This window comes from Centroberyx gerrardi, chromosome 11 (genome assembly GCF_048128805.1).
Source record: "Centroberyx gerrardi isolate f3 chromosome 11, fCenGer3.hap1.cur.20231027, whole genome shotgun sequence".
Taxonomy (NCBI): Eukaryota; Metazoa; Chordata; class Actinopteri; order Beryciformes; family Berycidae; genus Centroberyx; species Centroberyx gerrardi.
In genome coordinates, this window is record NC_136007.1 from 6,372,847 (window position 1) to 6,398,992 (window position 26,146).

The window sequence follows — 26,146 nt, forward strand, 5'->3', positions numbered from 1 at the left end:
GAACGTTGTTAGCTGTGATCTTTTCCATGCAATCTTCAAACTAGATTCTCTTAATTAAAGAAAATCTGGAAATTACAAAATAAAGTGCACAAACAAAGAAAAGTCAGATTCCTCTTCTCACTGCGAATGGCTCCACAATTTGGCCAATTTATGTTGGTCCAGCTTCTGTTGCTGATGGAAAGCCACAAAATCTGTCCTCTGTAATGGATGTGATCTAAAATGTAGCTATAAGGACAATACTTCAGTAAAAAACATTCTTAAGTAAAAGTAAAATTACTGACTTTAAAAAATACTGAAAAAACGCAGTACACAAAAGTACAGAAAGTACACAAAAAAGCCACTCAGTTACAGTAATGTGAGTAAATGTAATTAGTTACTTCCACCCTTGCTTCCGACTATACACCATCAGTATTTCACCATCCATATATGACATTTAGGGGTAGAATCTCCCGAACATGACAAATTCACCAGACACAGACAACATCTACCAGCTTTCATCTGGTTGCTTCTGCTAATTCCCCACCCATATGTTTTCTCAAGGTATGTTTGGGCAGGAATATGACATTTGAGTATTTGCTTTTCTCAGCAGGAAGGCGGTGGGGCTCGACGGCCACGTGAGCGTCTGACTAACAACCAGAGGCATTACACCAGTCAGTGGAGGGCTGCTGGTCCAGTCTTGTCCACCACACCCCAAGCAGCGCCTCCTGCATTAATGATGATTAGGGGTAATTTTGACTGTGGTTTTTTATTTGGCGGGTTTTGGTTCCAGTTTTAATGCAGGCTGCAGCACCTTGGAGGAGTTGGCAGGGGTGTAACATTATTTTATTTCCTTTTCTTTCTATATTTCTTTATTTCTTCACTTATTTTAATTTCTAATTCCATAGCCTTTCATGTAGTGAACCACCACTGATACCTATAGGCCAATGCTGCTATTGGATCAAACACAGGCCCCATTGAAAACACATTCCTCTATGCCTTGTTAGCTATAATCTCACTTCTTCGTTTTTTTGGTTTGTTTTTGTTTTTTTTGACTTTGCTTGTCAAAATTAGACGTCTGTCCAGAAAAATGTACTCATGACAGACTCCCTTGACAAGTGTTTTTTTTTAACATGAAATCAAGAGTGGGCCTAGATCCATCATAAAACATTGTGTCAGTTTAAGAAGAAGACAAAAAAGCCACAAAAGAGAAAAGAAACCCTCACCGCCCCATGGGACTATAGGATACTCTTTACAACTTTAATGTGGTTTAACATTACGAGAGATACTTCAGAATCTCAGTAGCTGAAAGCCTAAATGTAGTATGGTGGTATGTACTGACATACCACCACCTACTTAAAATGATGTCTGGCATAAATGTAAAACTTATTATTGATTATTGTTTAAGTTGACTGTCTGCTATCTTGAGCCCTTTGTTTTCAAAATAATAACAATATAGAGGACGTAACCATGTGTGTTATAATAAAAGGCAATTTTTATCAGCCAATCATTTTCTTTGCCGCTGGACTATGTTTATGTTTATTAATAAGGATCCTCATTAGCTGTACACATGGGTGTCAGCTATTCTTCCTGGGGTCCCATTAAAACACAATATACATCGGCTCATTGGCCAGCAGGAGACTGTGATGAAACTGTTTGATTCCTAGGTGTAAATGCATGTAAACCGGGTGATGCTGCAAAAGAGCATGTGCGCACAGCAAACCTTCCTTGGATAAATGAAGGTTTAAAAAAAAAACTGTTCAAACAAACTTAAAGGGGAACGGAACGCTACTTAATTTAAACAATCATATGTGTTATTTGTAATATCCAGCATAGCCCAATCAATAGTTGGGAAAATAACCAACGCTCTCCCAAAGCCAGAAAACAGACAGGTAACTAAACCCTTGAACTAGGAGCTGCTCCATAGAATATGAATGGGACTCTGGTTTTGTGAATGCGCAGAATGTTTGTTTGTGGGTTTTATGCTTAATGGAGTTTTATTTTACAGAAGTCTGGTCAGTTCTGAACCAGAAAATGCGGCCTAATCCCCAGAAAATCCACCAGGGTGTTCTGCTAGTCGCTCTTAACAGCTTTCCCTAATGCATCCTCAAGATATGAATCAATATGTGTCAGTATTTATTAATACTGACTGTTAAGTATGCTGAAATATATATATATATAATATACAGTTAGTGTGTTGGACATGCAATTTTTTATATGAATTTAAAAATTTTATTGACACTCTTTCTGCCAAGCTTTTTTTATTGCCACACAGGGTATAGAGTTCACTCAGTTCAGGTAAAAAAACAAAAAAGCTCTGGTATTTACAGCACATTGCAAATGTCAGAGCAACAGTGAATCTAAACCATGTAAAATGTAATGATACCAGCACAAATAACATGAACATTACACAGAATCACATACATATAATATCTGTTTAATCCACCTAACAACTGCAGTTCTTTTTAGACTTTCCCCCAGCATTGAAAGGAATTATTACATTAAATTAAAAGAAGTTAAGGCACATTAGATTCATTAAAAACAACATTCTGCCATTTCCAATCACTTACATGTTTTAGTTTTACATTTAACTTGCTCTCTCACTGTGTTGTTGCAGAGATTGAACCTTTGACATTTTAATCACCCGGCACTTCCTCTATCCACTAGGCCACTCTTCCACCGAGTCATGTGCCTCTAAAACCATAACACATTATATATCTAAAACAATAAAATCAATTGTGCAGGCAAGGTGCCATTACAAACGTGGGCTGGCTTCTGTTTTACTGGCTGTGGGCCGCATTTCAGAGGCTGATGGCTCCGCCCCTCAAGGTGGCACACCAGTGCACAGGTATGAGGAAGAGTTGTAAAAGGGGTGTGTGTGTGTGTGGGGGGGGTGGGGGGGGGGGGGTGGGAGGGGTTCATGGGTTATGTGTCAGAAACATAAAGAAAAACGTTTTTACTTTCCTTCTTTGATTTTCTTTCTTTCTCTTTTACTTTCTTTCTTTCTTTCTTTCTTTCTCTTTCTTTCTTTCTTTCTCTTTCTTTCTTTTTCTGACTTTTTTCTCTCTTTCTCAGCTTCTCCTTACATCTACTGTACATTTTGTGTCCTTCAGACTGACACACCCCTTTCGTTCAAACACAGAGGAATAAGTTTCTCATGCTGCACCCTAAATAATAATGCAGCTTTTTACAGTAATCTTTTTTTTTCAATTCATCATCATTCATCCTTTTTTTTCCCAATTCATCCTCAAGATACAAATCAATATTTATGTGTCAGTATTTATTGAGTTAAGCATGCTGATATATATATATATGTATATATATATATATATATATATTACAGTTAGTGTGTTGGACATGCTATTTTTCAAATATACATTTAAACAGGTAGGAATAAGAGGAACAAGTTTCTCACACTACATCCTTAATAATAATGAAGCCTTTTACAGTATGCTATGTTACTTCATGTCGCAGTCACTGCTCAGAGCATATTTCAGTGTTTAGTCATAAACTCTCAGGAAAATCCTGCAGGCTATGTGCGTCAGGGAGCGAGTTGTGTTGCAGCGCATGTGATGTTTCTTAGGACAGAGGTCTTTTTATCATGAGGAAGTCAAGGTCACATCTGGTGTAGTTCTCATGGACTCCCAACCTATAAACTATGACACTGCTGGGGTTTTTTTTGGTTTTTTTCAAAAATGTCATATGCAAATTTATTGTGAAACAGAGCCCCATGGTTTTCAATCTCAGAGATGATTTGTTTATTTTCATGTGGTCTGCTTATACCAAGCCCCTCAATGAGATATCTGTGGTGATTTGTGCTAGAAGGGCAAATGTTATTTAGTTTAGAAGTGGTTCATGATGTGATGTTCACTTCAGCTCAGTAACAGGCAGGGTTAAAGCAAACAAGACACACATATCAATCAAATCTATTTATATTCATATCTATCACACAGCAACTTTGTCAGAGTTAATTCAACTCAGACTGTAAAAATCAACACTATGCCAGTATTTGTGTAAATCCACACCCATCAGAATTAACTTAACACTTTTAGACAGTTTTGAACAGTGGCCCCAGTGTCATATCAGCTGTATGAGCAGATAAAGACTCTCCAATCAACACTTGTCCACTCCAAATAATTGTCACTGAAAAATCAACACTTATTAATACAGAATTTGCTGTGTGTGTTGAAACATGAATTGAATTGAATGTCCTTTAGGGCTATTCAGATTACGTAACTCTAGGCCCTGTGCAACCCATTTAAAACCCTTTGCACAATTTCAAAAGGTGCACAGTTGTCGTCCTGGAAAAAAAAAATGTTTTTTGTGTTTGTTGAAAAGTTGATTCATTAGAGGCAGAGTGGTTTCATCTGACAGCGGCAGCAGTATGGATGCATTCCTTTCAAGTTTGCCTGCCTGTAGCAGGCAACCTGGTACAGTACAGTATGTGCAGTACTGCAGCTTACAGTCTCTGTTCATACATGCGAAAGGCCATAGGGTCAACATGAAAATATGGAAATGTGATAAATGACTGTAGATGGGTGAAACCTTGTGGCTTCAGGCCAGTTGACTTTAATAATAGACTGGACAATTGGGGTTAGCCTACACCATGGGTCACATAAAGTTGGTAGGCCATATTCTGCATCAGTTTGCAAAGTTTTGTGCCTCTATCATATAATATTTCATGGGGATTTTGGGACAGTGACAAAAGCAATGGAACCTCGAACTGTAAATGGACAGTCTGATTCATCTGAAGCATTTTTCACCTAATTGTCTCCTTCTCTCAAGCAAAACTACACTTTCTCATTACTCCTTCCCTCTCTCTCTCTCTCGCTCTCTCTCTCCCCCTCACACTCACACACACACACACACACACACACACACACACACACACACACACACAGTATCAAATGGCACACGCAATTTCGACTTGAACTCCTATGACTATTATATAATCAATAACATAAAAAGGCCATTTAAGGTCACTCACACTCACGACCCCACGCGTGGATTTTAAAAAACATATGGCCGGGTGAATATTTTGTCCCATATATGTTGAATCTATAAGGTTTCACAACAGCCTATAGCTAAAACGGTCCGGAAAACGGTATAATTGGAGCATGAGGACACACGTGCTACTCCGGTATGGACACGTGTGTTTTTTGAATGTAGGAATGGTGAATCGGGGCATTGGGTGGATTATTTTTTCCCCTTTTCATGTATTGTAAAATTTAACACAAAACACAAAAGTGTAAATAGATAAATAACACGTCATGTGCTTAGGATATATGCAGTATACAAGCAGTTACACAAAAACCCGATGATTTGTACGGGGATTTTAATGTCTTCACGGTTTTGCTGTGATTACAGACGCGTTGCATTCAGAGGGCGAGACCAACGTCATCAAAAACTGCATGCTGCCTTCAGGTGCTGTAGGAAATATTGGTATTACGATTTGGTCTCCAAAAAAAAAATAGCAGAAGGCACACCCAAAGAAGTGCAGACTACTGGCGTGATAAACTATAGAAAAACAACTAGTCACACTCGTCCTTATATTTGCTGTGACATTTATTTTCTGTAGCCTACATAAAATTATGTGTAATGTATGTGTGTAACATAGGCTAAATCACGGTGCGAACTACAGGGGAGCCAGGGGGAGCTTGGCTCCCCTTAATAAGACATGAGCTCCCCTGAAAACATGATTTGTGAAATTTTGGGGGTCTCTAAAATATTGACAATATGCTATTTTTGCCATGCATTTTTATTTTTCTGTATCTTCATCATCATGGATCATGCGTAAAATTAGGCTATTATTGATGTATGATTCATGCATGAGGGTGATTCATCACTAATTCACTTTAATAAAGATACCGGCATGCATGCTATTCTTGCCATCACCATCGAAGCGTGGCGGCGCAATATCAAACTTCACTCACTTTAACTCAAAGATCAGAAAAAAGAAAACAAATTCTTAGTCCCACTCAGCCTGGCCTATTTTTGTTGGTATTTACAATGCTCATGCATGTGTGTGTTGTTTTAGGCTGGTGTGTTGATACGTGACCCTCGCATTTGATGTCTTAATTGTACCGAGAAATGATTGTGCTCATCTGTATGTGATGGGTAACTTCAACCGTTGTTGATGAGGACTCGATCCCTTGTAGGCAGCCTGGCGTGCTCTGTTTTTGATTTAATGCTCATACATTTGTGTGTTTATAGGCTGTTTTGCTATTTGACCTATCCGTGTCTTATTTGTGCCGATAAACTATAGAATATAGTACATCACTCTGCAGAGTATACTGTGCCCTGCTTTAGTCGGCCGTGTTGTATCATACTGTGATGTTTGGTTTTGATACCCGTGTGGAGGTTTGATGTGGTCATTAACTGATTATTATATATCAGATGTGCTGACATAAAGCAAGTAGGCCTACATGCTTGCAGCTATGGATATTTCTTTGCAACAGTCAGCCCTGTCTTTGAGGCACGCGCAAGCGCCCCCCGGTAAAAAAAAAAAAGTGAGCTCCCCCGAAAGCCATGGTATAGTTCGCACACTGGGCTAAATGTCACAGTAAACTTAAGGAGTGAGTCACTCATTATTTTTCTATAATTACGAGTCGATTGTGAAATGTCTTGTATGTGAAATGTCTTCTCATTCCCTCCGCCAAGGTGTGTTGGTCTGTCAAGTCATATGTCCAAGAGATAATGGTCTCATATGCATGTATCTATGTCTGAATGTATCTATGTCTGAATGTATCTGTGTCTGAATGTATCTGTGTCTGAATGATTTTCCTCCTTGAGGACAAATAAAGCTGTAATATAATTGTATCTAATTGCACATAAACGACCTGGCAAAGTGGTTAATATGACTAGGAAATTCAGGTTTTCTGATAATCAAGTTGCTGTGATGTTATATTTAGAGGGCGGTGAGAATTGAAGCTGTATAAACAACTCTATTTTGTTATTATATGTTATTATTTGGCATTCTATGTAGATAATAAGTTGAGGATACATCAGCTGTAAAAACATTTATATTGCTACAGAAGATACATGACAACTTTGGCCTACAGATTAATTGATGCATTAATAATATGCCTACTGCAGAGTTCCTCTTTGTTCTGCTGCTGCAGCACAAAGTAGTGCCCCTTCATGTGTTTGTGCTGCTTGATTTCTAAAACAAAAAACTAAACTAGATTTAAACTAGCTGAAAAAAATAAAATAGTTGCTTTGGTTAACGTTATATTTTGCTATTGTTTCCAACCATAAGCACATGAATGCGCCCTACGAGTCATATTTTATGACTTCGCGAGTCGGAATTCGGCGCTTACAAAGAAGCACTTGAAAGCAGCAGCAGCCCGAATGCGCGCACCCCATTTACGTGGTTACTCCCCCCTACACCGTACGTGCGCGCACCCTTCTATCGCGTGGTGGGGATCATCCATATTGCTGCTAGTGGTGGAGATAAGGTTGTAATTTTGAGAGGCTCTCGGACTCGTTTTTTATATGTTTTAAGTCAACATTCACCACTCTGCGTCTTAGACTGAAGCCCATTTGGTCTAGGGGTGGAGTGGAGAAGCGACAGAGACCAGCCGACTCCGAGGAATACTTCACATTTCGTCCCTTGAATTGAAGGCGAATTTGGGGGGGTAATCCTGAGGAAAAGAAGGGGAAATGGCCACTCAGGTGGAGGCTCTCCTGCCCGGCAACCCGCTTGTCAAACAAGAGGAGCACGGCCATGCGAGCAGCAAGATGATCCGCGGAGAGGAGGGCTTGGACCCGGCGGAGAAGCAGGCGGGTGTCGCCGACGAGGGGACCGACGCCAAGGGAGACGGCAACCCGGGGCAGGGAGGGCTGGCCGGCGGCAAGGAGCAAACCACCAAGCAGGCGAAGGAAGAGAGCAACAGCCAGGCGAAGGACAGTCTGGAGCAGGGGGTTTCTAACAACAACAACAGGCAGCAAGCCGAGGAGGGCGTTAAAGGCAGCAAAAAGGAGTTTACTGAAGCTCCCCCGCCCAAGGTGAACCCATGGACTAGGAAAATGAATGCGGTGACCGTGGTCAGCGTGAATGGACAGGCACACCATGGTTTGTACCCTTATATATCCCTATACACATTTATTTTTTTTAGTCTAGTTGTCAGTGATGTGTTGCTGTCCGTCCACCCGAGCCACAGGATGAGCCAGCAGCTGTCAGGAGTCAGATATGGTTTGGACAACAAGCCTGGTCGCCCTCTTGTTGCTCCCTGCCTCCGTCTATAGCTGGTTATATTTAGAGTAAAGGCCCCCATGCTATTCCTGGACCCGAGGGTGGAGAGCGGACTGGGTGGCTAAATAGGATTGGCTTGCAAGAACAAAAAAATCCCCCAAAAACATAATTTATCAGTCCTTTCCTTGTACATGGGAAGCCTGTTCTGCACGTTTTAATGACACGTTGTATTGTCATGCAGCGGTAAAAGTTGCTGGGTTTGTGTCAGTAGACTAGACGGGCTGCTGTTTGAGTTCAAGCTGAAGCTATCCGGGGTGGATTTACATGCATTAAGTTTTGGTGTGGCAACATCGCTGGCACGTCGTTGTATTTGCCTGTGTATATATATATTTTAGTCTTTTCGGCAGTATCTCTGCCTATGCTGGCTGTTGAGATTGGACTCTAAATTAGAGTCATAACGTTACCCCATGTCTTTACTCCAACAGCAGCTAGCAGTCCGGTTGTTTAGCCTGGTCTCCATGTCCACCCTCCATGTGTCCCATGTCCTGCCACCCAGTCAACCTTGCCCTCCCCCATTTGCATCCCCTTTCCAGATATTTAACCCCGTGTTTACGCTTTACACGCGTTGTTGGTGTAGGTTTCCACAATCATACGAGGCATTAGCGAGACTTTGGCCCGCGGCATGAACTGTATTAACTAGAAAAGACACAGGCTGTCTGTCTGTCTGTTTAGCTGCTTAGCTAGCTAACAATAGCACCGAGTCTCTTCTTGGCCTAGTCCGACGCCAAGCCCTTCCCCTTTAGCTGGCTAGCTTAGCTTTAGCTGCCACAAACGACTCCCAGTTACTTTGTACCAAAGTACACTGTCAGCTTTTACACTTTGCCGTTCCATTGCCAGGACTGAATCATGCAATCATCAAGCATCGGTCTGTTTAATGTTAAAAAATGAACACGTTTGTTATGGAACATCACGTGTTCTCTCCACGTGTTCCCCGAGAGAAAAGCATGGGCGCTGCTATCTTCACCAGATCTGTGCGACCTGTGGTCAGATCTTATATAATTTTGGACTGTCTGGCACGGAAAATGCGAGTCTTCGAGCCATAATCTGGTTGTCATGCCGTGTATTGTTTGTTAGCGCAGACCCAGCGCCTATCAAGTTAGCTAACGTTAGCCTGGAAGCTAGCTGGCTAGCCAGTGTGAGAGTCATCATGGCTTCCGCATGATCACTCACTCTTACTGATGCTCGTTTATGTTAGCCTCTCCAGATGATCCGAGCCAATAATCATATAATATGTTTTATTATGAACATATATTGTTGTCATCTCAAAGGAGAGACTGATGCCAAAATTAAAGCCATGTTAATTGATCCTGTATGTGATTATGAATGATGCAGAGGGAGGAGACACTCTCTCTCCTCTGTGTCAAGGCAACGTGGTTTCTTGTCTCTCTGCCATGTGTTTTGCCCTGATGTTGCTGTACATGCTGACACACCGGCTTGTGTGCAGGTACACAGGCAGGTCACTGTGGTATTGACCCCACCACACCATATTTGTGGTGTTTTTTTGTTTGTGTGTGCCAATGCGTGTGTAAACAATGCAGCTAATGCCTCCCCCTCCCCCACTCTGCACAGCCTGTACTCTGAAGTCTGGACCACTGGGCGGATGGATGGCTCCCAGTGTTGTCACATCAGCAAGTAACTTGGCCGATAGCCACAGGTTGTGATAACTAGGCAGTATTGCCCACTTTCCCTGCAGGGATGATTAAAGTCTCGTCTTATCTTACTGTCCTCGCACAATCTTTGAGGATAATAGGAACAGAAGTGTATTACAAATTGCCCTTGGTCTTCATAACGTCAGTCTTAGCATTTTTCGTTGTGATGGCAAATTAAGGCGCACTGTATAACCTTAAAGGGGAAATCCAACCTAATGCAGTGAAACACTTTAAAAAACAGCTATGGCGATGTGCTTTGCATTTCTGGGCCCATTTTGTTGTGGATAACTGACCAAACGTAGAAGATCATTGAAACATTTCCAGCACAGCTACAGTGAAAGTTAGGTTAGGTGGCTTTGGTGTCAGTCCCTCAGACTCACCATTTTGCACCACTATTCAACAATCATAAAGGGAGAAATCCATCGTAGAAGAGGCAGAGAGACCAATTTCTCTATCGACGGTAGCCTCAATAGACCAGAATGCAATGCAGCCACAAGACATGTTGAGTTTTGAGTAAGGGGCGACTCTTTTTCTCTACTGGGAAAACTCTTGTTCTCATGTGTAACCCACAGCTGAATTTAACAAGTTCATGCCTGTTCTCTGGGGGTTGTTTGAAGGCATCATGGGAAATGTGGACAAGCAGGTTGAGGGAAAGTAAGTACACCAAAAAAGTAAATCACAACACTTCATCACAAAGTAACCCCCAGAATGCACTGAACATCAGATTGATGATATATAGCAGTGTATCTGAAGGTGGATTTTTCCTTTTTAAATTTAATCTCATCTTAATCCCTCTCAGCTGGAACAAGGATCTGCTGATGGGACAAAATGTTTAATGATGGCAAGGAACAGAGGCATATTAAAATGCTGCTGTCTGTTTGTTGCCAAAATTGCCCTTGGTGTTACAGTGGCAGTCTTACCATGTTTGTCGTGATGCCAAAATATGGCAAACTGTATAGCCTTGGCTTAAGAGTCTTGCAGCCCTATGACGTCTCAGTGTTTCACAGGTTGTGACATTGTGTTAGTAGCATGTACTTGTTGTCATAGTCGTCAATCTTATGTGTCTGATGTGTCTTGCCTTATATCATGCAATCCCAACTGCAAACGAAATGACAAAGGCTATGATTTTACAGAAAAGGGCCACCCAGTGAACACCCATCATCACCCACTCTTGTTAGATATGAGAGGGGCAGTGACATAACTGGGGCTCTCCCAGCGCTGTTGTTGAGCCGAGAATACCAGACCAGTTTGATTTTATTACGAGGAAATCATGTTAATCTTGTAGTGTGAGCACAGCGGTAGACTAGAGTAAAGCGTGACAACACTGAAAGACACAAAGCTGTAAAGTGAGTTGGTGTTGGTCAGGGTGTCCTCAGCAATGCTCTATTCCTAGAAAGTCTGGCAGGATTGCTTAGTTGTTAGAAAGACTGTCCAGTAACCAAAAGGTCACAAGTTCAATCCCTTCACGAGCCGGTGTGCGTATGTAAACAGCCATGTGCACTCGCAGTGTGTCCTTGAGCAAGATTCTGACCTCCTACCTGCCGAGTTGTAAGTTGCGTCAGCTGAATGTCTAAAAATGTATTTCAGAGGCCCGGCACTAAACTTGCAAGATACGACGTGAAGACCTCTGTGGAAATAAGTTATGTGACTTTAATTTACCCTGTTGGGTTTACTGTTCTTTAAGGCAGGAACCTCACTTTTACGCCCACCGGCCACAGTGGCAGGTACGGTGTATCCCAGAATTCACCAGCAACTTTTAACTTTTGTTGCAGTAAACTGGGTTTTTAGAATGGAACTGGATAGCTGAAGGGTTGTTAGTTCCCCACCCAAATAGCTGGTAGTGTGGTGTAAACATGCCACCTCAGCCCAATAGAAAATCAGTAATAAATGGCGATAGACATGTAGCGATACCATCTGCAGGGTATTTGGCTGCGTTCTTCATACCTTGCCCATAAGCTCCTATTGAAACTCTGGTATGTGAAGACAATTTGCCCCAGGCTGGTCTTTAAAAAATAGTAGCCACAGGCTTAGTGGAGCTGTAAATTTCCAACCCTGACTGTACTGTAGGAGTTTGTGTGAGATTTAGGCCTACATTTTAGGCATTTGGCTGACACACTACTCCATTGTTGGTAGCTGTTGGAATTCTCCTGTTAAATTTTGCAGAAGCGGAGATGTATTGTGTTCGTTGCATCCATTTATGTGTATGTGTCTTTTGTGTTTTTTTCCGCATGTCTGTCCGCTGTGATAGCTTTGCAAGCATTAAATGTAGAGCTGTGAAACAAAAACCAGATTGTGAAGTGGGGCACTAGGGCAAAAATGAATACATGACATTGACCTGATTGATATTGGCAGCCATGCAGGGCGTTGTAGTCCTCTGACTGTCCTGCTGATACATGTAAGTAAAACTAAATTGGATTCAGCAGAGGTTTTCAGTGTATTTTGAATACATATGGCCCCAAATCTGAATACTTTTCCCAAGCATTTAGGCTCAATTCCCCTGAACAACTTCAATTCCTGATTGTGTTTTGGCCCCTGAGAAAGCTGGTAAACTGACCATAAATGTTAGTGGTGGTGTTGCCATTGCCAGCCTCTTTCTGGTAGGTTACCACAGAACAAGAGTACTAGTATGTTAAAGGCTGTTTCTGAGGGCAAGACTGAGTTTCAAAACTTTTTGTCCCAGGCTGAAAAACATTGTACTTTTCAGAGCTGTCAGTGGATTGGATGTCTGTTCTTCAAGGTCGCAGGTGATATGGTGAAATCTCTGTGAGAAATGTCCAAGCTGCTGTCTTATAGAAGAACAGAGCAAACATAGCTTTACAGTTTCAGTACACTGGTATGTTTTTCACAACTCTTAACACCACAGACACTAAATGATGAAACATTTTCCTAAAAGAAAGCAATGTACAAGTGCTTTATCCTGGGAGTGTCACCAGTGCAAATCATTTAGGGTGTTTTTGTTTTTGTTTTAGCTGTCATGTAATCATCTCAGCGTGTGACCCACACAACCAAAACACCGTCCCTAACAAAACTGGTGAAAGTCTGTGGCTGATGGTCAGAAGTAGTTTCAGGTAGTTTGCCTGTTACTCCCTCAGTGGGTTTTGGAAAGTGCCAGGTGGTTAATTTAACATGGATTTGGCAGTTGGTGCGCTCTGGGCAGAGCCAGCTGATCCTCAGAGCAGTTTTTGAGTTTTGGGACTAGCTAAACCAAATTTACTTCAAATGAGAAAATTGAGGTAAACATGTTCCAATTGATCGGACGCCAGGGTGCAAAATTAACTCTAGCCACCGGCCAAATGTGGCCACAGTGGCTGGTGGACAACAAGTTGGTGTTCTGCCCTGTCTTGTACCCACTGCTGTTGGCTGATAGTCACTCTACGTAAGAGGAGTAGAGTGAATTCTGAGCTGAAAGTTTGTTTTGACTAGTGTTTGCTATAAGAATCTAAACTTAATGTGTCAAAAATTTTAACAAAACTTGGAGAAGGTTGTCACTGCTGTTGTAAGACATCAGCGTTACATTGACTGTGTAACCAAACCACCACTTCTTGACAAACAAGTGTGCTAGCGCTTATAGCTGCTGGGTGGAGGGTATGCATGATTTGAGTTAATGAAACTACATTGATTTTAAAAAACTCCACCTGTTAACACCAAAGTGCTGTGGCAGCACAGTGTCAGAACTAAGAGAATTGCTGACCAAAATATTTAATTCATACGTTGGCTTAGCCACTAGAGTTAGAAAATCACTCAGCTACTTCCTGGTCTGTGGATGTTCAGTCACCATCCTCCAGTTGGTTGATGTTGTGTGACTTCTACCATACTGCCTGGTGTGTGAGCGCACACTGGATTTCCCCTATGAATTCCCTTAAGGTTCTGCGGTGCCTAAACGCTGCATACCGAAATTCCTCCAGGAAGCGCACATTGCAAAAATAAAAACTACACACAAATGCACAAATGAACAAACACACAGAGCCCGGCTTTTATAGAGGTGTTCGTCCAGAACACCTAATAATCCTTCACAAATTGTGGGTTCTCTTTGTCTTTGACAAAACGAGGCCGTAACAATTTGATCTTTGATCTCCACTGGTGACACAGGTTTCCAAAATGTATTCAGGAATATGTAGATATTGACTTGGGTTAAGTATAGGCTAATGTTGGTATTGAAAAAAGTACCTTTCTTGTTTGGGCATCTGAATGTTGTCTGAATGTATTTAGAGAAGCAGATGAGACATACAAATGTAATAGAGAGAATAATCTACTCTTATCACCTACTCACGTACATTTGTTCAGTAAAGAGAGGCATCATAAAAGTATTTTAGAGCTGGTATTCAATTGGAGGTATCAGAACTCATACCCAGCCCCAGCACAGGCTATTTTAAATTCCTTTTCTATTTAAATCAGTAAGTGGATGCCAGGGTTGTGCAAAGAATGTAGGCTGACATGTAAGGCTATCCTGTAGGATGTCTTGTTGTGACTCTTGGTCAAGGAATCAGGTCAGGAATGACAGGCAGGTTCGGCCTGAAACATTAGCATTCCTTTAGCGTGTGCAGGAACCTTCACAAACTGCAAAACTGCAGGAACCTTACAAAGTGCAAATTGAGCCCCCCTCTGTTTTAACTAAATGTGGCTAGAAAGAGAAAGGGGGGAGGACCTCATGACTGCCGCTGAATGAAAAAGCCCCTGTCTCACACATGTAAAAAAAAAAAAAAAAAAAAAAAAAACTTATACCATATGTTATTCAATTTAAACAATAGCCTTTTGTTTGTGAAACTTTTGGCACACGAAGGGCCACTATAAACTTAAAATTCCATAATAAAAATGAATACTACCAAAATGTGATTTTCACTCTGCAGCAACACTATGATGTCTTACTTTTTTTTTTAAACATGACAACATCCTCAAAAGAGCTCTGTACACATGGTAATCCTCACCAGCACAGCTTGAAGTTGTGAATGTGAAGGTCCCTGATTTATGTGATGTTTTGAAGCTGCCGGGCATTACCTGAAGCTTTCAGTCCTACAGCTTGGTTTCACAGATTTGGGGGTGGCACTTTAAAAATTAGCATGGACACCTGTTTGTCTCCCCCTCCATTCATTCTCTCCCTGTGAATCCTTTCCTCCTTGTTGTTGCTGTGAAGAGGCAGACCCCCCACCCTTGACGATCAGACACCGCGGCTGTTTGTAGCCCAGTTTTACGAGGTGTTGGGACCCGGCCGAGGTCACGAACCTGGAAGGAGTGCTGATGCGTGAAGGGCTAAAGTGGGTCCACTGTTGCAGGACAGACTGTCACCGCCGCCACTTTGTGAATGGGTGTTACTGTGTCGATGTGAGCCCAGCTGGTTGATCAGTCTGTGGAAATGAGGTTGTGTCTTCATGTTGGCAGGTTAAGGCGGTGTGCTGATGCCACTCTTCTGTTTGACAGAAACCCCTTTCACACATGAAACCTGCAAGATTACCATGTTAAGTTTTCCAGCAGCGCTAGTGGTTTCCCCTGTTCACACTACTAGCTAATATCTGTAAAATTTCCGCGTAGAATCCGTTGACACATGACATGGCGGTCCCGCATAGGTGAGGCAAGGTCGGATGTTGTGTGTAGGGTACGTGACAGAAGACGTCAAATGGCGGATGAGGAGCTCCTTTGGCCGTGTGCCAAATTTCTCCTTTTATTGTGTGCTTATTAATCTGCTTCTCTGCTTGGATGTAGCTCCCTTGTCTCAGAGTCCATCCCATTTCCAGACATTAAAAAAAAAAAAATTGCTCACTTAGATGGTTTTCAAACTTTCAACTCTCCTGGAGAATGAAATGAATGAAATGCCCTGCTCAAGTCTCTTGTGAGCGCGCTCGAGCCAGAAATCTCGCATCTTTTGTTCATAGTAGCATCGCAGGAAGGAAGATTTCCGTAATTTTTTGTTATCCGATAGCCTTTTTTGTGTCATTCTATCGGTTGTTTATTTAACATTCATTCGTGCCACAGAGGCAACTTTCGGGGTTTGGTTCTAACTTAGAAAATCTATGAAAGCAATCTGTCCATGGCCAAAAGATAAGATGCGATAAGATGCAACTGTAATGATCCCCTTGGGGAAATAAGGTCACTGCAGTTGCAGAAGTAATAGGATACAGCAGGAGGAAGTATATGCACACAAATAGAATATAAAACAAGCAATAAAAACAGTAAAAAATAAACACAACAAAAAAACAAGGCAATAAAATAGAATGTAAACAGAAGTTGTGGTGTTGCACAAGTGCATGCTGGTGAAAATTTAAACATTAAATGGACTGTAGTGGGTGGAGGTAGGGGCAGTTGTTGCATATAGACGATACTAGCAAACACTATTGCTCACTCAAACATGGATTACAAAATTAGCAATATGTAAAAAGTAGTAGTATGTACATAGTATGAAATTGTGGAACCATTATGAAAATATAATTTATATATGCAGTAGATAAAAATAAGGGATATATGTGGAAACTGAAGAAACAGTTATCTGAATTTGCAACAGCATCATATTCACATTAACAAGTCTACAGATAGCCATGTATGTATATAAAGTGTTGTGGCGTGTAGATTAGTGTTACAGAAACTTTACACCTTATCAGATATATAAAAGAAAACGACTACAAAATAGATGGAACCAGTGGAAATGCTAGTTAGCAGCCTGGTGTCCTTTGTAGTCTCTCTCTCTCTCTCTCTTCCCATGTCACACACCCTCTTCACACACATGCACTCAGCTGTTTTAGATGAGCCCTTGTCTTAAGTCTTCAAGTTTGAGCTGCTTTATCTGTCTCAGGGTTGTGTCTGGACTCGGTGATAGCGGCTCGTCCCTGTGTGAACGCTCAGGGTGTGGACCGTGAGCGTCAGACTGCGCCTGATTGTTAGTTGGTGTGTAAAAAGTTTGAGTAAGCTCTTGTAGCCAAAGGCCTCGATAATCAAGTCAAGTGGAATTTGTTTACAAAACGATTTTGAGGAAACAGGTTTGTCACAAAGTGTGTTACCAAGCAATGTAGCCCATAAAAGAGAACAAACGCATCACACATTTTACATATTTGCTTAGCGAGTGTACGTGTGTGTGTGTGTGTGTGTGTGTGTGTGTGTGTGTGTGTGTGTGTGTGTGTGTGTGTGTGTGTGTGTGTGTGAGACACTGGCAAACACTGGGACAGTTGGGAAAAGCAGAGAGAGAATGATAGACTAGCTATGGTAGCTCAAAGGTCTGTTAAGTAGGAAAGAAAAGGAAGAAGTGGCTGGTATGGTGGGAGTTGAAGTAGGTAGTAAGCTGTACAAGATAAATGGTTTTTGAGCCTGACCTTAAATACTTATCCTGTTACATAATGGAGGATATTTGAGAGTGAATTCAGAGTAGGCTTGCACAAAATTAAAAACGCATGCCACTAGAAAGCCATGTAGAACAGGAAAGTAGCCTAATGTTTGTGTTGCAACATTTACAGTGGATTGTTCTGGATGAATGGGAAAAGGTTTTTGAACGACAGAATCCGGTAGTGTGTGTGATCCCTCGTCTTTGCCCCCGAGGGCACGGCAAGAATTTACTCAAGACCAGTTGTTTAGGCTGCGTTCACACTGCAGCTGACAGTGTCCCAAATTTTGTTTTGTTTTTTTTAGCCCTCATAAGTAGTGACACAGATCTGATGTTTTCTAAATGGTGTGAAAAGCAAAAAATGACGGCAATAAATGTAATTAATTGGAGTGCTGTCCTGGATTCTTAGTTGTTACACATTTTTTGAGGATTCAGCGCCCACATAAATGACTGAAAGATCCAAGTGAGGGTTGAGCGTGTTTTTTTGGTAAATTGTTTTGAAAAGCAAAAAATAAGTCAAATTTTTTTTTGAACGCTGATCTGGACCGCATTGATATTTGGTATGAAATTGGATCCCGAGCAATACAACTTGTATTTGAACACTTAAATCATTGCCAGGACATTCACGATCAATAGAAAATTAATCAATTATAATTTTGATACAGCTTCACAAATGCGCATATTTGCTTGCTTTTCTCCGTTTCATGTCATTATAAAATTAATACTTTGGGGTTTTATTGACTGCTGGTAAGCAATTTTAAGACTTCCCTGGTAACTTGTGATGGGCATGTGTCATTTTATAGACTAAATGATTAGGCGATGAATCAAAAAAAAAAAAAAATAGATTCATTCATAATGAAAATAATTGTTAGTTGCAGCCCTAGTTAGCATGGAGGACAACGAGACATAACAATGGGAAAGAAAGCCGACTAGATGTATTTGGGGAGATGCCACAATTCAGTCAAAACTGAAAGGTGCATGCTGTAACTGTGTTGGTACAAAAACCGATGTGACGTCTTTTGTTAGTTACTCTGCGCACGCTTGTCTTTTCAACATCACTGTCAGTTCACATTGGTATGGGTTACATCCTAGAATAGATATGAACAGTCATCCAAAAAAAAACGTATACAAGCGGCATTTTGGAACTGAGCGTGGAGGCCTGCGGTGTGAACATGACCGTAGTCTGAACTGCCCTTGTCAGGCTAGATTTGACCAATCTTGTAGTGTGACCTAGGCTTAATGTGTGTACATGTTTGTATTCCTGTGTGTGTTACTGTGGCTCAGTGTGGGCAGAGCGATGCCTCCCTTTCTCAGTCGCTCAGCCCTCTGCTGTCTGAGCGTTTTACTCTGCAGGAGGTGATGTCACCAGACTGATCATGTGACATCCAGGGAGAGTCTTCGACGTGTGTGTGTGTGTGTGTGTGTGTGTGTGTGTGTGTGTGTGTGTGTGTGTGTGTGTGTGTGTGTGTGGCAGCCAGACAGGCAGGCCGTCTGCCGGCGTACGCTCTCTGACTGCCGTTTCCTCCATATTTGGTTCTTGCAGACGGGCCTCCCTCCTCTCCCATCATGCTGCTCTGCTACTCTGCTGCTGCTGCTGCTCTGTGGATATAATCTGTCATCCAGGGACAGCTAGTAGATTACTGTTCATTATGATTCACCCTGATTACTTTACTTTTCTTGATATTTCACCCTGCAGCCCTGAATTTTCAACTGTAAGAAATAGATGATCGTTTTTAAGATGCTTATTACTCCTCCTCATCCAGTTCCTATTTCCCAGTAATGAATGCTTACAAAGACAAAATGAGATATCTTGGCTGTCTTGAATGCCTTTTGGGGAGCTGTGTCAACTTAATAAGCGCTTGTCATGTCTTGTAAACTAAGCTTTCAAACAGGTTCTGACAGTTAGGCTCATTTTTCATCTCTCTTGTTCAGAAAGAAATTAAATTCCATCTCGGTCAAGACCAGTTACCATTTATGTCGCCATTTGTCACAGCTAAGCTTTAGGACACGGTGGATTTGCCACAATTGTGCTTGTGCATATGTTTGCATTTATTGGTGTGTAAAATCAGTTGTGTGTGTGTGTGTGCGCCAGATGCATTCACACCTGTACGTTTATTGTGTGACAGGGTTCTGTAGTGCTACTATTTTAGTGGCGTACACTTCTAAAAATAAATTCATTCTACCGAGGAAAATTTTTAAAACGTAGCACACTTGAGAGGTGCTGCCAAGTTGAACATGTGCTCTAAAGGGATGGGCATTTTCAATTATATTTGCAAGACTCTGAGATGTCTTTCCTCTGCTTCTGCATTTTTCAGTTGGCGCATATGTAGTCTTTGGAAAACCTGTCACTGTAGAGCGCTGCATTGTACTGAGGCTCTGGCTCACCAAGACGTTTTGTTTAATATTGGCTTGGGCAGGAAACTCTTTTTCCACTGACCACAGTGGCTGGGAAATCCCAAAATTCACCACCCACTTGGACTAATTTACCAGCCAACTAGATCTTTAGAATACATGATGGCCTTCAGGCAATGGTACGTGACGTAACCATAACCATAACCTAACTATAACCATGTACTGGTTTCCCGCTCTACCAGTGTGTTTATGTAAGACCTCAGAGCCTATGGGGCACAAGGTTTATTTATAGTCTTAAACAGCGATACCCTGTGGGGTTTTGAGCAGGTTTTGTCAGAGATGTGTGCTGTAGCACCCATGGGAATTTGGCTTTGGACTCCACCTGAGGTGCGTGTTCTATAATGTGTGTGTGAGAGAGAGAGGGGGGGGGGTGAGTGTGTGTTGGGGTGGGGGTTGAGCAATTAGAAATTACAGTAAGTGGAAAGGGAGAGAGAGGCAGGCTGAGAGACAGCCAGTGGAACAATGAGCCAAATTAAGCTTATGTTCCTGCATGTTGGGGTAATTTACAATTACAATCCCTGTGGTTGCTTGTTTGTTTTAATCAAAATTTGAAATGCGTCAGTAGCGTGTTTTGAACTTATTCTGTGGCAATGTAAGAATGATCATATTGTGGCTGTAAAACCTCATGAATTGAGAGAGAGAGATGGAAAGATAATGGTTAATGGAAATTGGTGGGAAAAAGCGGGGGTTGGTGGTGGCTAATGCTAATGGTAGCCTCTGGCAGTCTGATGTGCACAGCAAGCTGCAACAACCGGCTCTGACTGCTGCAAGGAAAGGAGGGGATGAGACAGAGGTAGGGCATGAATAAGCAGAGGAGGGAGAGGGAATGAAGAGAATGATGAAGCAAAAGTGAAACGACAATGAATGGAGAGAGGATGGGGGAGGGATCAACTGAAATAGGAGAGGGTGAGGCAGAAGAGTTTGAGAGTGAGAGGGGAGTCACTGCATGACTAATGTATAGTGGGAAAAAACAGTGATCAAAAGTGAAGAATAAGAAGGGGAAAACAGAATGCAGACTTTTCCATAGGTTGGCAGCAGGGTTGTGGAGGTGTTAGGTTGTCTATGAAACCTACTGTTGAGTAATAACTTGTGAAGCGTACTATATTACTCTATTCAAATTTTTAACAGTTGTTTTAAACAAATTCCTGTGTGTAGATATCTAACTAGGTAATATTTTGGCTGCATTTCATTTGGCAAGCTCAGTATCTCATTTGTGCTCATGCACTGAGTCTCACTCCATTATAAGCTAATGAGGCTAGCATTTGCTAACTTTCCACTGCAGCATTAGCTGACTGTTAGGCCTATATTCCCATTGGATTAGCACTTCTTTGGTGAAGCAAATGAAACATACAGCTAATTACAGATGGCCTCCTCAATATATTGTGTAGGCTACATTTGTAACAGTACATTTTGGAGTGACCAGCACAATTTAAGGGCACCAATTTGTTGACCAAGACACCGTGCTGTGTCATATGTGCAATGAATTGTGGTCATTGTAGTTCACAAACACACTTTCATAGCTTGACAGCATTCAGTCACTTTGGCCCCCATCTCAGACCCCACAGATTTGATTTTGACTAAACTTGGGAAGGTGATGCATCTCACCACTGCGTTTTGGTATTTTCAACATTACACTGGTTGACCATTGGGGTTGATACAATTGTAGGTGCTGATTGGCCCAGATGGGGACTCTATCATTCGTGGGGGGCGTCATGTTTACCGTTGCCTTCTTTGAAAACTGCATCCATCAGAAACACCAAGTTTGACCGCTAGCTTAGTGCATCACAGCACCCAAAATAAATAGAAAACAAGTCTACTTGGCCGGTTGGTAATTTACCTGGCAGGCAGCCTGAATTTTGTCTCTATATGAGAAACAGTAGAACAGGAGGTTGAGTGGGAGAGCATCTGGGCAGAGTGATGCAGCCCTGCAGCCGCATGTTGACAACCCCCTGCATGTGGAACTGGTTCAATGCAGCTTTATTTCTCTTTCATCCTCTCTGTCATTCATCCTCCTGCCCTCTTCTCTCCCCTCCTTCTCTTTCTCCCCTTGATCTCTTTCTTTATTTGCTACTTATCTGTGTGTCTCTTGTCACATGACCTTTAATCCTCTTTGATTCACTCATTCACTTCCATGCTCAACACAGGTGAATTCTCATTTTCTTAAACACACCTGTCCTTGAATTTGAGAATATAACGCTCTTATCAGTGCTCTTGTACAGTCAAGCACATAGAGCTTCGATAACACCCCGCCTTTCACTCTAACCTGTCAAGTCAGACTGTTCTCAAGGTGCTTTCACACTTGGAGAAAGTGAATAATGGGCTGGAAAAGCCACTTGGGCCCTATTATATAAAATGGTAGGGATGGGTGTAGTAGTGTTGACTCATTTTGTTTGGGATATTTTTATTATTCCTATGGATAACTTACCAAATGTAGACAGAGTTACCTATCACTGTCACTATTGCTGCCCCTACACATAAAACCAACAGCTGGATGCAACAAGTTCACGCCTGTTCTCTGGAAAGGCATTGTGGGAAATGTAGGAAATTGCTAACTGAAGTAGAGGTAAGCGAGGAAGGTTGGGTGAAAGTGGGTACACCACTTAGTAAATTACAACACTTCATCGCAAAATAACCTCTGGAATGCACTGAACATCACAGATTGATTATTGTGTAAAAGTATCTGAGGGTGGAATCTTTCTTTAATGTAATAAACTGTCAAAATGAAAGAAAAACTTATAAGCAGCATCCAATATTAACATCTGCCAAGCACCAAAATAATCGCTTGTTGTCGGCCATCTTGCCTTGGTTTCCTGGTGAAAAGAAGCTGACTTCGAAGTGAGCATGTTGTTTGAATGCACAGATAGTATAGCAGACATCCTGGCCCTGGGCTGCCCCCCCCCCCCCCACCCAAACTTTAAACTGTCATCTGATTTGCACCGAACACTGAACAACACTGTGAGGAGTGTGAGTGATGCATACATGCCCATAGTGGAGGAACCATAGCTGATAGCCATGCTCAGCTGTTATCTGATCAACTCCAACACCCAACTTCGCCAAACCTTCTGCTTTTGAGCAGACAAGGACCACTGAACGTTGGCCTGTCACCTGCCAAGGTAGACACACTAACCAGCCACAGTCAAAATTTAGCAACATTTGGCTGCTGGCTGGTGGATTTGTAACCAGGTTAGTGGACTGATTTTCTTTAAAAAAAATAAAATAAAATAAAAAAAATGTCAGTTGCTTAAAATTTACTAGCCATCATCACTGTTTAACCAGCCAGTTTGATTTAAAGAATTCTTTAAGAGATTATTAAAAAATAAAGTGTTCTGTTCCATCACCACACGGCCTTCTTGGTAGGAAAGTAATAGGTCATTGTTATAAATTAGGCTAACACGTGATTATAATCAAATGACAGCCAATGAGCTGTGTATATGATGAAGCACCATATTGGTAGGAAATGCATGTGACATCATGGGAATACTATGAATAGAAAGGAACTACCAAGTGATGGTGTTTTAACTGCTTGTAGGGCAGACAAACTTCTCAGCCACAGCCAATACTTACCGTAATTGGTCTGGTAATGTAGTGACGAAAAGTAACTCAAATGCGGGATGTCCAAAATTAGACACATGTATATGTTGACAATTCCACATTCTTTTAAATATGTAGTAGTGGGTGCAATTAGTCTGTTTTGGGGCTGAATCCCAATGCTCAGACTATAAAGACCTCAATCACACCCTTTTTTTGTTTTAGCTGATAGGCCCTTTTGGTTTTGTCCGTTTACTATTTTGTTTTATCAGGACCCCAGCCCTCGGTTTACATTCATCATTGAGATACATTGCCATGTATTAATGTTGATGTCAGAACTTCCCGTTATTGTTGTAGTGATAGCAGCGCTCTGAAGGTCATTTTTTGCAACACATTAGACATTCACACATTCACAATCAGTATTGCAGATATTGGTCTATTTTTAGCAAGGTTTTGGGGAATTGAGATATTTGTCTTTGTAGTTAATGTGTAATCCATTCCCTAGTCTCGAGCACAGAAAGTACAGGTGTACAGGTTGGGCCATCAAATACATCCAGCTAGTAATGTGTGGATTTTACAGGGAAAAAGTAAAACTAAATATAATTCAGTAGAGTGTTTGCAGGCCTAAAGCCCTCAAAGCTTTAATTAATGATGTGAATTGCCAGAGACATTTAATCATGATACTTGGGCCATGATATAATACTTTTGCGATTCTTAATGTTATCTGCTCGCATCTAATATTTGATACTGAAATAACTTCAAATTTAATACTTTTGTCTCACTTGACTTCAGTAAAAGCTGATGTAATCATACTTAAAGGTAAGAGGACGTCAAAATGAATAAAGCTTACAAGTAAAAGTTCTGAATCTAGTTACCATTCTAATACCAAATGAAATTAAATGGCAACTAAGGAGAGTAAGAGAAGGCATTCTTTCAGTTATCAGACGGAACTAACACAATAACACGGAGGAAACAATATTTTACTGTGCAGTTTTCCCCCCTGACTCTCAAGCTCCGTCAAACTCTTCTGTCACGAAGACAAGGCAGTAAGACTCAGTAAAGCCTAAGTTAGCATGTCAGCAGTCATCCCATTTCCTCCTATAGGCATTCAAAAAAGCCAAGGAGGAATTCGGAGCGGCGACGCCAACAACTCTCTCCGTTCATTATGTCAGGATGCGTTCATGTTCAAGTCGTCTGACAGCCAATACCTCCGACTGTCGAACGAACGCCGGGGCATTTCAGTGCCTCATTGGAAAGGTCAGGGTTTCATTCATGACGGTCGCATTAAAGAGCTGCAAGCTGGTGTGTGTGTGTGTGTGTGTGTGTGTTCATGCAAGCAACACAGTCTTGAAACATGCTATGTCATGGTCTGTAAGCAGCAGCGCAACATATTTCAAAGTAACCACATTTCAGATTAGTGTTGATGACACTGAAAGTGTTCATACTAAGCAGGAAAGAGTGGATAAATACTTCAGGAATTCACGCTGATTCCTTGACAGAATTCAGCACAACAAGGTTTCTAGATCAGATTGCTGAGAGGACACCGGAGGGAAAACTATGATGCAGGATTTTCATCTTGTTCTTTGAAATGTGTGTGTTATGACTGAACTGGGACTAAATCTTAACACGGTCTTGTGGTGTTACACCCCTGAGTGTAAAAAGAAGCTGAGCAAATGCTTAATCACCGTTTTGCCTGCAATATTAGGTGACAAGTCACTGGAGATATTACAAGAGTTATTGAATATTTTAGAATGAGACGGTTAGATTATGTAATGATATTGAGAGAAATGAAAACTTAAATGATCCCTGTGGGGAAATGAAAGGACATCATTGTCTGTTGCTCTTTTATCTAAAAGAAAAAGACCCTTAGACACCACCTCTATACTAATGTGTTGTGTTACAGTGGTTCAGCACACTGCCATGTTTTAACGCTAGCTGGTAAATCTGTCTACTAGCCACTTACGCACAAAATTAGTTGTTTAGTGGTTTGTCTTCTGCTCTAAGAATCAATTTGGCTGTTAAAATAGTGAAATTGGCAGATGAACCAGCCGCTGAACTCAGGAAAAAGCCTGAACAAAGGCTGCAACAGCAGATTTCCAGGGCAGCTAATGCTGGAGGGTCACTGTTCCTAAAATCCTAGAGAGGTATGTACGCTGGAAAGTGGAAACTGAAAATTTTCTATCAAACTTAAATTTCCCTTTTAGCATGATCCTGAGTTGAATTTGACTAAATAAAGTCTTGAATTTGCGCGAGATGGGAAGCTTTGGTACTCAGTTCCAGGAATCTTGTTTGTTCCCATCCGTTGTTAGTGATTTTTGGCTGAATGGCTGGTTCACGTGATGCTATCAGCCATGATTAGGATAAGCAGCAGACTGTGGAAGCAACGTTATGCCTACTGGGTCTGAGATGTTGAGTTACCATTACTGCTCGAATCAGCAGGTTTCACCACCAGAGTTTAAGAAGCTTACATTTAACAGCAAATTGTATGTAAGTAAAGACGTTGAGCAGCCAATTTCACAAAGCCAAGAGACATTTCAATGGTGCATGAGTTCCCAATGGCCTCTATATAGAAATGTTCTATCGACCATTTAAAAAGTAGGTGTGTTGGTGTGTAATGTGTTACTTTTTAAGCCGTCGATACGTTTCTGCACCATGAACCAAGACAATTTGCTTCTACAAGAGTGAGTGAGACAAGATGTGCTAAACTGTTTTCACGGTTTAGAGTCTCAATGGCCAACTACAGCCTGGTTGTTTCTGGACTAACTAAAAAACAAAATCTGTTTTAAATCCAGTCCAAAGGCCTGAGCTTCTGGTGCTGTCATCAAGTGACACTGTATGGAGACACTTCATTTAAAGTTAATGGAAGGCTGACTTTGTGGACTTCTCTTGAGCCTTTACGTCCGAATGAGATTTCAGTCCTAGTCGTGTCAACAGGTCTGAACATGTCGCCTAAATCTACACCCAGGGGAGTGTCCCGGTGTCCAGTAAAGCACTCTCAAGGAATAGCTTACCTAGCTTTAGGAG

General features: G+C 41.5%; 1 protein-coding gene across 3 annotated transcripts in view; it reads left to right on the plus strand.

Moving 5' to 3' along the window:
- The first annotated feature begins 7,429 nt into the window (after positions 1-7,429).
- larp1 (La ribonucleoprotein 1, translational regulator) overlaps positions 7,430-26,146 on the plus strand; it is a 59,524-nt gene continuing 40,807 nt past the window's right edge. For all 3 annotated transcript variants that reach the window (XM_071904889.2, XM_071904890.2, XM_071904891.2), the window contains exon 1: positions 7,430-8,050. In XM_071904889.2, the coding sequence (XP_071760990.2) occupies positions 7,639-8,050 (412 nt within the window). In that variant the 5' untranslated portion in view covers positions 7,430-7,638. The remainder of the gene's footprint in view (positions 8,051-26,146) is intronic.